Genomic DNA, 13,672 nt, shown 5'->3' with positions numbered 1-13,672 from the left:
ACTTTAGTGCAGTAAAGGTCAATGATCTAGCTGTTTGGAGCTGCAGGCTGTCAGACTGCAGCATGAGAACAGAGTCGCCATCCCTCTGCAGTGCCGGCCCGGGCGTTGTGACGCATGAACACTGCAGGTAAACAAGCAATGCTCGTGGTCGGAAGGGAGATTCAAGGAGGGGCCATGGAGACAGTGATGTAGAGAGAGGGTGGTTTGAAAAAAAAAAAAAAAAAGGAAAAATGGAAATGAAAGCTGACTGAAAAAGCTCCACCAGCAAACTGAGGTATTATTTCATGAAAGGATACGCAGACTAGCTAGGATTGAGTGTGTCACATCTTCATAGAAAATATAAAGCATCGCAAAAGCTATTCTGATGCCTGTGCGATGACATGCCACACTGACATCTCAATAAAGCAAACGCCGGAACACACACCTCTTCAGGACTAAGCCTGTTTACATTGACATGCATTGTAATGTCGCTTGGCCGCAAACAGTATTCATAGCCGTGAGCTGTGGAAAGGCGACACAAGAATACTGCGGAAGAACGTGAAACATCTTGACCTCGGCGAGGCTACTGACCAGAGATATGCGCATGTGTTTGTGTCCAGCAACATGATAGCTTCACGTTTGTGCAATCCCAAAACACCAAGCATGCAGGCAGCTAACATTATCTAGAGTACATTGCATGCTAATACAAAGCCACCTCCTTTGGCAGTTGATCAGTCATTTGAAGACTCCACCACACAGGGTGTGACACATATCTCTCACCGCTGTAATAACCGGGGGCATGATGATGTCATTGACGGGCACTGACAGCCGCTACAACTGCAATGATGAATGCGTCTCGGAGATCCTGTACGCCTTTCTATTCTTATGCAGTTGGATAGCCGGTGCTGATTGCACTGGTTGCAATGCTCCCCATAAGAATCAGGGAGCGAGCACGTGCGTTTTTGTGGTAAATGCCAACTGCACAGAGGAGCTGCTAATTGATTTGATTGAGATATACAAGAGGCAGCTATTTAAAATTCGTGAAGGTGTGTAGCTGACAAGAAAACAAATGGTGATCTTATAGCGCACGTCTCCTCTTGTTTGCCGTCTTCAATGTTTAGACATTATGCCGGTAAAAAACACTCTTAAAACTGCCAGTTGAAGAGTAACCCAAATCAGGTGAACTAGCTAACACAGTACTGGGTTCCAAAGGGACTGAGCCAATAATGGGTCGTTTAAACCCAGCACGTTGGGTTGAGGATTTGACCCAGCATGTGGGGTCAAGATTTTGAGTCAACAAGGGGTATAAATGAAGCACATTGAAGAAATGGCTCACCAGCAAGTCACTGGCATGATATGTTTGACAATATTTTTACACCAGCTGCCCTTGATGACACGACCCACGCATTTTCTATGTTTTTTTTAAGCTTGTGCGACGGTGTTGTAAAAGTGTGATTAGCTTTGCATTACCACGTTATGCTGGGTTGGTGTACACATAGTTTTTTTCCGATTTGCTATTAACAATGATTAACTCGTCACACTTGTATGACAGCCATAAGTGTTGTAATGTTACTTAACGTTTCTTGAAAAACAAAAGAGTTTTCTGCACCTCAATCCCACACATACGCACGTCACACAAACACGCATGCCGCGGATCCGGTTAAACCATGACCTCTTTCTTACTTCAAGATATATTTCCTTTCCATAAAACACCAGTGAATCATTCGCTACTTCTTTGTGCCTTTTTTTTTTTTTTTTAAATTTGTGGTGAACCAACAAGGAGCTCTTAAAAACAATGGCTTTTGTTATGACCTCATGAAAGTCACACGTCATTCTTTCTACAAGGTGCTAAATAAAAGTGAGTGAAAATTCCAGGATTGCCACATTGTGTAATGTATGAAAGAATCAACATAGTGAATCATCAACTATGTTCCTCTGATACTATCAAGGCTGTATGACAAAAAGAACTCTCGTAACATGTTGTCGTTGATTTTGAAATGCTTTTCCTCACAGTCACTGGAAAATCTCTGGCATCCAGAAAAATAAATAAATGAATGAATAAATAAATAAATAAATAACGTCACCCCAGCCAAGTAGCCAAATTAAACTAACAGGCATGTTTTTGGAATGTGGAATGAGGAAGCTGGCATACACAGAGAAATCACACAAGCAACGTGGACAATGTGCAAACTCCATTCAGGAGGAATAAAGCTGAGATTCGAACCCAGGACCTCTCTTGTATAAGACAGACATGCTCAAGACTACCACAGTGCTGCTACACTAAAACAATTTCAATTAATGTGGCCTCTGCACCACGGTTTTTTTTCTTTCTATTTCTTGTCCGTCACAAACAACACTAGAGGTGCAACGATTAATGGACAACTAACCGATTATCAAATCAAGTGATATTAGTTTTGTTAATTGATGAATCATTTAGATATCTTTTTTAAAATTGTCCAAATGTTGGGAATTTCAGCTTCTCAACAGTAAATATTACACACTTTTTATATTCCTCCAGGAAAGCAGACTGATTATCTTGGTGTTGAATCAAAATGAAACATCTGCTTTTACTGTGGAAAACAATTACCGAAATAGTTGCCTAGTTTCTTTTTTGTTGGTGCACTATCAATTTGAAATGATGTCCTGTTTATGATTAAAGTAATGGAAATTTAAACCTGTTTTTTAAGCTCTGATTCATCGATAAATCGACAGATTCATTATTAAGAATAATTAGTTGCAGCCCAAAACGACACCATTTACACAGTTAAACCAACGCTCTTTCTTCAGTCTACATTACTTTGCACACTGAGAGCTTGCAAGTGGCAACATATGGTGCCGCATCAGCAGAATGGCTGGAGAATGGATTAGCTGCATTTCAGCCAAGAAACTAGCCACATCCGCACAATAAACTGACGTGTCAGAAAGGGCCAGAGGAGACCGATTCCTGGCTAAGCCGGTGCCATCCCACTGCCTGAAATTCCGCCACCATTTATTCCACTGCATCACTGTCTCACTGACCAACATTGACAGCTAGCGCCTTTAAAGCGACTATGAGGGCATGTAGAGAAGAGAAGAAAGAGGACATGGTTTGATTTGCTGGCGTACCAATGGATGGATGTTCAATCAACTCAGTTAACTGAAGCATTGTGAGCTTTTACGAAAGCGGGTGAGTGCAGCGCCTGGGGGGGTGGGGTGGGGGGGGTGGCAGGGGGCGCGAGGTAGGTGGCAGTCGGGGAGGTGGTGAAGGCTGCAGGCCGACCATGAATACCCTCAGCGCTGCTCTACCGCTTCCTCAGTTTCCTGTATTCACTTCCCTCACAAAGAACCACAATGGTGTCCTTTGCCGTCTTGGCTGGTTGACGCGGCCCTTGGCGTTGCTCAGAGCCATGTGGGGGGCAGGGTGTGTGTGTGTGTGTGTGTGTGTGTGTGTGTGTGTTGGGGATGAGCTGGAAGCCAGTATTAGCATCGCACAGCCAGTCTGCACGCGCCGAGCCCGCGGTCTGCCAGTGGCCGCACAAAAGGGATGATGTCATGCTTAGCCAATAACAAAAGAGTCTTGGTCTGTCAGGCCCTCCTCTCTCACCCGGCTAGTTCCAGCTTTATCCAGCCTTGCATTAATCGCAAGCCTTATCCTCTTTACTGGGCGAGTGGGGGGTGGATAATAACAAACCGGCAATGGGGCAACACCAGATAGGGATAGGAAGAGGAGAGGGAAATGAAGAAACTTCGAAGCAATGAGTGGGTGGAGGATGACAGTCAGAAATGATAAGACTGACAAAAATCCAAGATGGATGTCATTAGCCTTGGTGCGTCAGTGTTTGATTGCATTACATGTGATACTAAAACTGTCAAATTAAATTAAAAATAGATTTTGGAGGAACAACACAGACAGCGCCGAAGAATTTCACATCCCAAGCTTTGTTGCTGTGGCGTCACGTAATACTGTAGGCTACCATCCCAAACATAAGACACACCTACAACACCCGCTCCCTGCTTGGGTTTCCCCCCTCAGACTCTCTTGAGTTTCACACAGTGACTAAAAATACAGGAGTCAGCGTGCCATGGCCGGACAGGACATGGAAAAAAGGCTGTCATATTCAGAGGAGAAGTCATGGAAAACAAGAGGCTCCGATTCCAGGGCCACTGAAAAGTAACAAACCTACAATATGCGTGCCTGTCCCACAAATATAGCACCGGGCTAGCATTGGTGCTCTTTGCAGAAGAGGGATCATCATGCTGTGCTGTGGAAGTGTCATCGAGTCAGTGACTTGCCGAAGGGCTGTCGAAGGGCAGCAGTGTAAATATTTGTTGACAGGATGGCCTTTGCATTAGTTTGGTTTTAGCTCTTAATACACCAATGCGCTGCATTCACGGAGTCAGCATGCTGGCTTTTTGTGTGCTAAATTATCACAAAGCTTTCCTTTGCTGACTTACAGCAAAGGCCTCTTCAATCTAACTAGGTGGAAAGTGTGGCAAAGAAGGTACACAGACTCTTGGACAACTCCCCAAATGCGATTGTCTGAAAAGTTGCAGGATGGGTGTCACGAAAGATAGACTTCAAACCCAAACTACAAACCAAGATTTTACCCTCGAATGTAATCACCCTGGAGTATGTGACTGTGACCTCAGATTTACAGCCATGATACTTTTCATGATACCTTTTCAACACGTTTTTTATAGACATATCGTGTCATACATGACACTAATGAAACCAGACTGGCTATGGATATATGAGTAAGACCTGAAGACCAAATGCCAGAGCATTCAGTGAAAGAGTTTGACATCGCCAAAGCCAGTCCAAACAGTCATGACTGAAAATGACATCATAGGTGCTCAGTGCTCAGGTCACAGCTCACCTGTTTTCAGAAGCTGAGCCATGATTGGACGTTATCTGAGCCCTGAGCATCTGTGATGTCATTTTCAGTCAACAGAAATGACAAAATGGCCGCTCCCTGAGATGGCTAAAAACAGGTGGATTTTGCTGCTTAACTCGTATTCCTCAAACGCAATATTAATCACAATGCCGTGTTTCAACTAGTGGGCCTGCATACGACATATTCTTGAGAAAAAAATATGTTTGGGTTGACTTCCGCTTTAAGAATGCAGATGACCTTTTATTGCATGATCCCCGACACAACACTCTGCGTTGTCTTGCGCTTTGCGTCACATCCCAGCACAAAAAGCTGTAAGGTCGGCGAAGCTTCAAACTCACCTTTATTTTGCCATTGGGCTGCAGTAGCTCAGTGACAGACACCTTATCCTGCTGCAGCCGTCTCTTCACAAGCTTGGAGCAGCAAACGTTGACTGCTCCCTGCACATGTGATGCATTGTACTCAGAAAATGTCCTGCTGTCGATCACCAGCAAGCGCCCGGTTCCTCTCTGGATGAGGCTCGCCAGGCGCTTGATGTCCATGGTGCTTCGCTTCGTTGGCCCTTTCTCCCCTGCCATGATGTCGGAGGGGCGCCGTGGTCCCTCTGGGCCAAGGATGAAGATGTGGATGAGGAGCAGCACAGGCGGAGGCAGAGACGGGCAAAAGAAGGCGGGGTCAGAGGATAAACGGGATCATTGAGGCAGGTGTTGAGAGATTCATGCTGCCTGAGGAAAGAAAAGGAAATACTTAAGTGAGGTTAGAAAGCCACATTACAATGAATAGTTACTTCAACGTCATTATTTCTTTTTGAATGTGCTAGTCAACATGCCACAGATGACTATCAGATGCAGCAAACATGACCACCTCAACAATACTTGCACGAGTCAAAAGGCATACTATGCCTCAACTAGGTTGCCGCATTTGTTTGAAGTTACATCTGCCCGCAAAAATGTGCACGCGCGTTTGTGCGTGAAGGTTGGTCTGATGTTGATAGACTCTGGTACGGCAGCTCATGAAACAGGAAACGATGGGACTGGGAGTGAGATAAATTAAGCCCAGGGAATTTGGAGCACAGGTCTGGACATGAAGGAATAGCCAGTGGGATGTGCGTGTGCGCATGCTTGCATGCGTGTGCATGCGTGTGCGTGTGTTCCACTGTTCATAAAATTGATGGACTGCCGCTTTCAAGCTGTCACTGCTAATCACTTCTCTTGGTTGATGTTCACCTCAGCATTTGTGGATCAAAGAACATGGCGCCGTTTGTTGGAGTAACATATATGTACGCTGGGCTGCACACGACCATCAACAACTTGCGTACTGCTACTTTTGACAGAAAATACTCGAAAGGTTCACGGGCACTTCCCTGACAACAACATGTCAGGCGACAAGCGAGAAGGTCAGTGTGAATGCAGTGCTGTTTTATTCATCCACAGGCACATGGTGCCATGAAATATAGATAGGCCTCCTCTCATTTACCCCTGAAGCCTAAATGGAAGTTTAAACCTCGGGTGAAAAGGGAGAGTAACGTGAGGCACAGGGGTACAAACAGGTAGAGGAGAGAGGGGAAAAAGATTCCACAGGAAAGGGTTTCTCCTTAGGGTATAATTTAGCAAATGAAAGCAAAGCCGCAGAGAAATAAATACATTGTCACATTATAACGTCAAGGCAAGATAAAATGCAAAGCTAAAAAGATTACTTTGCATACAGCGAAACCTCTCACAAGTCACAAACCACTCACAAGTGGAAATGTGTGAACATATGTATGAAGACATTAGATCAGAGTTAGGGCTGTCCAATTAATCGAAATTCAATTACAATTATCACACTCCAAGATTACACATTTGGCATAATCATAAAAAAACTATTAATATACATTTATATCCAACACAACACATTTGTTTACACAAGGAAATCATACCTGAATTTTTACATTTGCACCTTTTTCTTTTTTTTTTTTTTTAACTAATTTGATTAATTTTGTTTGGTCCAAAAGGAACTTACAGTGTTTCAAAGAAATGTATTTGTTTTTATATTTTTTAGGTTTAAACATTTTCTTGTTTTGTACCAATAAATAGATGGTCGTTTGACTAATCGTGATTTCAATTATTACCAAAATAATAGTGATTCAGATTTTTTTCATACTTGAGCAGCCCTAAGTTCAGAGCATCAAAGTTATTATTAATTTTTACATTTTTGGTGATGTCATCAAAGAAGGACAGTAGAGATGGCCAAGAGGAACAGATTTACAGTAATTCCAGCTATATTGCAGAAAAATCTCCTAACCTTTATAACATGACAATTAGCAAATTAAATTTCCTGCAAATACTATGGGGGAGAATATATGTAAATACGAACGAAAACCGACAGAAGCAAACAGAAAAGATCTTCTTATGGGCAAGATGAGATGCGACCAGTTTCAGATCCACAGCCACAGAAAATCATTCATAATTTTTTTAGACAAAAAGCCACCTTAAGGTAAGGAAGTGGCGAACTATGAGACAACAGAAAGACATGACACGTGCAGACAGACATTAAGACTAGGTTCACACCTCAAGCAAATGTGACCCAGATCAAATTTTTTTGTCCATATGCAACCTGTATCTGATTTTTTTTTATGACGTTCTGAATGGCTCAATTCCGAGTTTTTCAAATGCGACCTGGGCCACCTTCATATGTGGTCCTAGATGGGATACGCGTCGGATTTTTTGCAATGCGACCGCAGATCGCATATATCTGACATTGATGTCATCTGGAGCCCGAAATGCGTTCATGTTATGAGTAACAGTATTGACTTTACATTTGACTTTAATCCCACTTGCAAAATGAAGCATCAAGTGGACATTTAGGGTGGGAGTAGTAATTCAGTTTAGATTGGTTCATTTTTTATGCACGGTTATAACGTGACATCATCTTTAGTGACATACCCATGAAATAAAGATCGAAAAACCTTGCCTCTTCATAACCCCTAAATACTGTATTTCTACCTCCACCGGAAAATTTTTTTGATTTTATTTTTTTATAAATGAGACACAAGTGTACAAAACCCCTCCCCCCCAAAAAACATCTTGGCTGTTAACATATGCGGATACAATTAAAGTGAATTTAACAAGACACTAGTAACAAGTACATAGAAAAATCTTGCATGGCTCCACTGTAGAAATGCCCCGACACACTGGACCACCTTTACTTCCGTAAACACAATGTCATTAGTGATGTTGCCTCTTCTTCTGCGCATGCGGGAGCCCTTTAGGGCCGCATATGTTCACACACGAGACAGACCAAGGTCGCATTTATAATGTAATATGAACGCTTACACAAAAAAAAAAAAAAAAATCTGATTTTTTTTTTTTTTTAATCCGAATTGAGCATTAAGACCTGCAGTGTGAACCTAGGCTAAGCCTTATGCACATGTTGCAGAGCTAATTGCTCCAGCAAAACTAAAAAAAAAGAAAAAGTACTTCATTACCATTTGCATAGGATTAAAATTAGTGGTAAACTGATGTAATTTTAAATAGTAACATATTTTAATAATGGGCAACCCATGTACAGTGCATGCTCAAATTAAGTAAAATCATTTAAAAAAAAAAAAAAAAGTCCTTTGACAGTATGTTGCTTGGGCAACTGCCGAACAGAGCATGGAACGGAATACAAAACTGTCAACATAGTAAACATATCGCTGCAATACAGAAAACTCAATCGATGATTTCATCTCATCTCGTATGTTGAGGTTACTTACTGCATACTTTACTGAAAAGCAATTTGACGGCTAAAGCAAAGCCTAAACCTGCCTGTCACTTGTCATATAGCATACCTTACATGATGATGCAGAGCTCAGCCAATCAGCAGAACACAGCTTGCAAAGGTGCGTTTTTCCTGTTTGCCAGCTGCCGAGCACAACGTCTGATGCTGCCTAAGTCTAATGACGACTGCTCCTCCACACCCTCCCATGAGCAAGTTTTCTCCCAGAGACTATCCTGCCTCCTCCATCCCTCTCTTCTTAGCGTTTGTGCAGAAAACGGGGAAGGGTGGAGTGGGCAGCTTTACACGAGGTGCACTGCATCATTCAACGTTGCTCATATCATGCCCGTGTGCGCAGTCAAGCCCGTTTGTTTGGACAGGAGAGGGAAGGATAAGGTAAGAAGCAAAGGATCAGGAGAGAAAAATAAAGCTGATGAACAATGACGGAGCCATCTCCATAATGAACTGTTTTGCCGTATGAAATGCAAACAAAAACAAACGTGCTATTCAAGCTAAAGGAGGCACGGGGTGGGAGCTAGCTGGGAATCGGGAGTGGAGGAAAACATGCCGAGGAAAGATGGAGCAGAACGAGAGTTTGAAGCCTGCAGCAGATTCTGCTGTTGCCATGGAGACAGTCCAGCTGGGGCGGTGAAAGGGCATGGGGAGGGCGATGTGATGGAATGGTACCCCCAGTCATGCTAAGTGAGGATGAAAAGCAGATGCAGCCGACTCTCCAACTGTGTGAGGAGGGTTCAGTTTCATCACCAAGCAACTTCCAATATACCTTGTTCTTGAACCCTCCCTTCCCCCTAGAATGATTTTTGCAGGGTAGCTAGCGACATACATCTTTACAGGGTTGCCAAGTCAGCCTTCTAGCTACACCTTGAGAATTGGCAAAAGAACCAGAATAACTGGTTCAGCTTTATTTTAATTAGTCCCTGTTGGCAAATTTAAATATCTGAGCTTCAACAGAACTGGAACTACAAAGTTACTTCAGAAAAAGAATGACAGCTATTAGTGCTAAAGCACGCACGTACGCGTCAAACCTATACAGTTACGTACAGATGTCGGTTCTTTTTGTTTGTGAGTTTGGATAACATTTCCTTTATACATCCATTCAAAGGGATTGAAATGGAACAATCAAGATGCTGCGAATATCCTCATTTTTTTATGTCAGTGGCTACGTTTACATCCAATTCGCAATATTCTGACCCGATCAAGCCCATTCCAATCAAGATTTTATTCAGAACGAGAGGGGCGGTTTATGTCGATTGGTAATCCGATCGGCGCGCATGAAAACACTTATTCGGAAATTTGGGAACAAAATCTGTGACGTCAGTATATATGTTTCTGTTATTCCCGGAAGCTAGTAGAAGCGGAGCTAGTGTAATATAGTTTGCTGTTTGATTCAATGAAGTTTGACAGATATAAAAGAAGCAGAGCGAGAGAAAGACAAGGCAGGTGCAAGACTGGACTGATACATTTGCAGCCCCTTTACGAAGTGTTAACTTGACGTAATAGCGCAAACTGGGAAAACACGCAAAATAACGCTAACGTTTGAAGTCGAAATGGACGAGGTATTGAATTGATTGCAATTGTTCTCTTCTGTTTGTCTCGAAGATGTTTCACCTCTCATCTGAGCACGCGTCATCAGCTCATAAAAACAGGCTAGATAGGACAGCTCTTGCCTCAATTATAAATTAGAGGCACTCCCCAGTCAAGCATGACATCCCTCTTTGAGGATGCAAAATGACAAGCCTGAAGCCTGATTGGAAGGAGGCCTCTGCCAGCACATCGACATGATGTCACTCGTTTGACCAAACACTTGAAGACCCGAACATGGAGGTACAGTACTGTACATCAAGTCACTGTAATCCCCACGTGAAATGCCATAATTATCTGTAACATCTTAAACTAAAGTGTTTTATTACAAATCACATTGTGGTGGTATATGAAAGCAAAAATCACACAAAATAATGGTCATAGTCCATCCAAATACTTCTGGACCTAATTGTAACTCATCAGCAACGTAAATGACTACAAGACAAGCGTGTTACATTAAACAGCAAATATTAATGCCATCATGATCTCATTCGTTGATTCATTTTGTTTCCAAGTTCAAAAAGACTGTATCACTGTATCACACTGTATCATGAATTTTCTTCTTCAACTGTTAACCAGATAACACAAAAAAATAAAAAAAACTATACAATAAACTTTAGAAGAAGTATATCAATACTGTTGGTAAAATCTAGACATCACCATAGCAGGCATCGGGTCAATGCAAAGAAAACAAGTGGAGGGAAGCCAACGGTGACGTAACACCATCCAGGTTATTCATTAACTCGTGCACAGCATCTCCTGTGGCCAATCTGTCAGATGACGTTAGACGGCTTTTTGATTCACAATATTACACTCAGTTGATGATGAAGACCACAACCACTTGTGAGGGTCTACTAGATTTGAATGTGTTGTGTGTGCAGTCACACTCAAAATGAGTCCAGCCTCATGTCGGTGAATAATATCAGAGGCTATAAATAGTAGTTTGCAATGACTTAACAATACCAATCACATAGTACAAAATTATAAGCATTTTATTTTATTGAAAGTGGTCATCAATGTTGGTGATTTAATATGAATTTGACTGTATACCACCCCTTGGCTTTTGATCAATAACTGTAATGTTTACAGTAGCAAATGAATGTAACTTTTTTATTATAAACATATAGGTCTACTGCATGTATAATAATTATTTGGCACCTAATCTATTATCAAATTAATTCATAATTATTATGATGATAGATTCTTTGTTTAAGAGGCCTTTTCTAATATGACATTTTCAAACTACTCACAATTTCAGCTTCTCTATAGTATATTTCTCTGATTTCTGTAGTCCTTTGTGAATGCAGACTTATTACCTTCGACAAATTGAATCAAAACTAAAACATTTGCAATTATCTTCTTTTGATTTGAAAAGCAACAATCAACATCCTTGCACTGTCAATTTGAAATAATGTCCTGTTATTAATAAAGAGATGAAAATGATTTGATCCGTTGATTAATCAACAAAATATGCAATGATCAATACTGATCAGTTTTGTTTGATACGTATTATGTATTAATTCAGCAATACGTTTTATTATAGTTTTGGATTTCAGGAGCGAAAAATCGTCACTGCAACTTGATGATACTGACAGATATTTCTAATATTTTTAAATAGATAACACGTGGGGCTGAATGACAGCATTATTATTGTGTTTGTAATGGCATCTGGTATTGTTTTTTTGTGCATTTTGCAAACAAATCTAGTGTTCCCTTTCAAGTTATAGAAGCTGTGGTTTAAAAACGGACCTACACTACTTCATTAATGTGGGGATGTCCGCAACATTTTGAACAAAAAAAGAAAAAACACACACAAAAAAAGGACACAGAGGCCTGCTTGACAACATAGTCAGACATAGTCAAAGATGGGAGATACGCGGCCATTGTAATAAATCGACCTTCACAAAATTCAGCATAGGGCAATTGCAGTTGCCATGATTTCCACCGCAATAGACGGCTTTGTTGAGGGTTTATGGCATGCACAGTAGAGGGAACCTGTCGTGTGTTTGTTATGACGCGTGGTTTTGTCCGCATGCAAAAATAACACACGCCATTAATCTCATTGCTCGATTCTGGTGTCAGTCTGCTCTGAAATAGAAAGGATGGTGCTCTTACCTTGCAACCGGCGGCTGTTAACCGAATCATTTCTGCCCAACAATAAACTAGGCGATCATTTTGAGCGTGTTTTTATTCCCATCGAGGGAGTCGCACGCGCGCACTGACAGTAGATGTGAGGGGAGGGAGGAGGGGAGAGAAGGGGTGTTAGGGGGGGGAGGTAAAATCACCAAGCTAACGATGGCTAACTGGAGCTAGCATGGTGCTGTGCGACACACACACACGCGCACCTTACCTCGGGCTCCTGTCTGTGTCCTGCAGTCATTGAGCGGCCTCCGTGTGATGGGGGGAAGCGGTGAGGTCGTCATGAGAGCGGCCGCTCGTGGCCGCCGTGTCCCGGGACACAGCGCAGCTGACACGGGGTGACAGCGCCAGGAGCGAGCCGCACATGAAAGCGCGGCGGCTACACATTCGATTGGTTTTGGAAAACAAAACAGCAATAAAAAAGATGGCTAGCGACTACGATACGTTCACTACTAGCCAGCTAGCTAAGACGTGCATGTGTGTTGGTTAAAGGGGGTATGGGGGTGGTTCCAAAAGGTACACTTGAGCACTTTCTTGAACTAACGCGATGAGGTCATGGTTTAGTAGCGAGGAAGAAAAAAATAGGAAAATATTAGGTTTACGTCATCTCCAGCCAATCAGCGCTCGTGGCTCGAGGGCTGAATGACGTCAAAGAAACGGATTAAAGGTCCTGCCCGACTTTTTTTTTTTTTTTTTTTAAAGGAGACAAACGCTAAAGTGTGACGAGTGTAATGTATCGGTAATAACTTAGTAACGCTGACGACATACGATTAGAACAACTATACTCCAATGAGATTTTAAACATATCTATGACCTTTATGTTGTGACTTCATAAAAGCATATGTTGTGATATGGGGAACAAAACATCCACAATTGCCTTTCACGGTCTTTTTAGTATGTCAAAGACAGAGCCGCGCCTCCGCGGGGACCACAAGCAAAATTTGATTATGATAATATTGATTATTGATCATGTTAATTTTGCCCCATCGGTTGTAATGAGTATTCAATACATTTGAAAAAAAATACACTACAATAGCTGTTTAATTTGAACAATTTATCAAGCAAGAAAGCACTAATGTGATACTGCATATTGTTTAAACCTACTAAAGGCTACAAAACAAAAGTAATAACTGTAATGACTGTGACTGAATATGTGTCATTTAGTTTATTATTTTTTGGCTTTAAACAATTTAAAACTATGTAAACTAAGTTCCAGAAAAAAAATAATATCACTATGAAAAAAAATATCAGGTAAACACTTCAAAGGGGTGTGTCAAAGCCAAGTGAAACATTTTCTTTACAATATATTTTATCCGCCCCCAGTAGTATAAACACTGCATTCT

General features: G+C 41.8%; 1 protein-coding gene across 3 annotated transcripts in view; it reads right to left on the bottom strand.

Annotated features, from left to right (window-relative positions):
- The window catches only part of dusp8a (dual specificity phosphatase 8a), a 42,117-nt gene extending 29,243 nt beyond the window's left edge, over window positions 1–12,874 (bottom strand). Inside the window, exons 1-2 of one of the 3 annotated variants that reach the window (XM_086027940.1) lie at window positions 12,541–12,874; window positions 5,192–5,575 (exon numbers count right to left, since the gene is read on the bottom strand). In XM_086027940.1, the coding sequence (XP_085884066.1) occupies window positions 5,192–5,428 (237 nt within the window). In that variant the 5' untranslated portion in view covers window positions 5,429–5,575; window positions 12,541–12,874. Of the gene's footprint in view, window positions 1–5,191; window positions 5,576–8,661; window positions 8,745–12,305; window positions 12,438–12,540 lie in introns of those variants that run through there. The other 2 variants (XM_086027941.1, XM_086027942.1) reach the window with 2 other exon arrangements.
- Window positions 12,875–13,672: the final 798 nt, after the last annotated feature.

This window comes from Filicampus tigris, chromosome 4 (genome assembly GCF_054856515.1).
Source record: "Filicampus tigris isolate MCC_2025a chromosome 4, RoL_Ftig_1.0, whole genome shotgun sequence".
In the NCBI taxonomy this organism is placed as follows: domain Eukaryota; kingdom Metazoa; phylum Chordata; class Actinopteri; order Syngnathiformes; family Syngnathidae; genus Filicampus; species Filicampus tigris.
The sequence above is the reverse complement of the archived record's forward strand: the minus strand, read 5'-3'. Positions and strand labels throughout refer to the sequence as shown.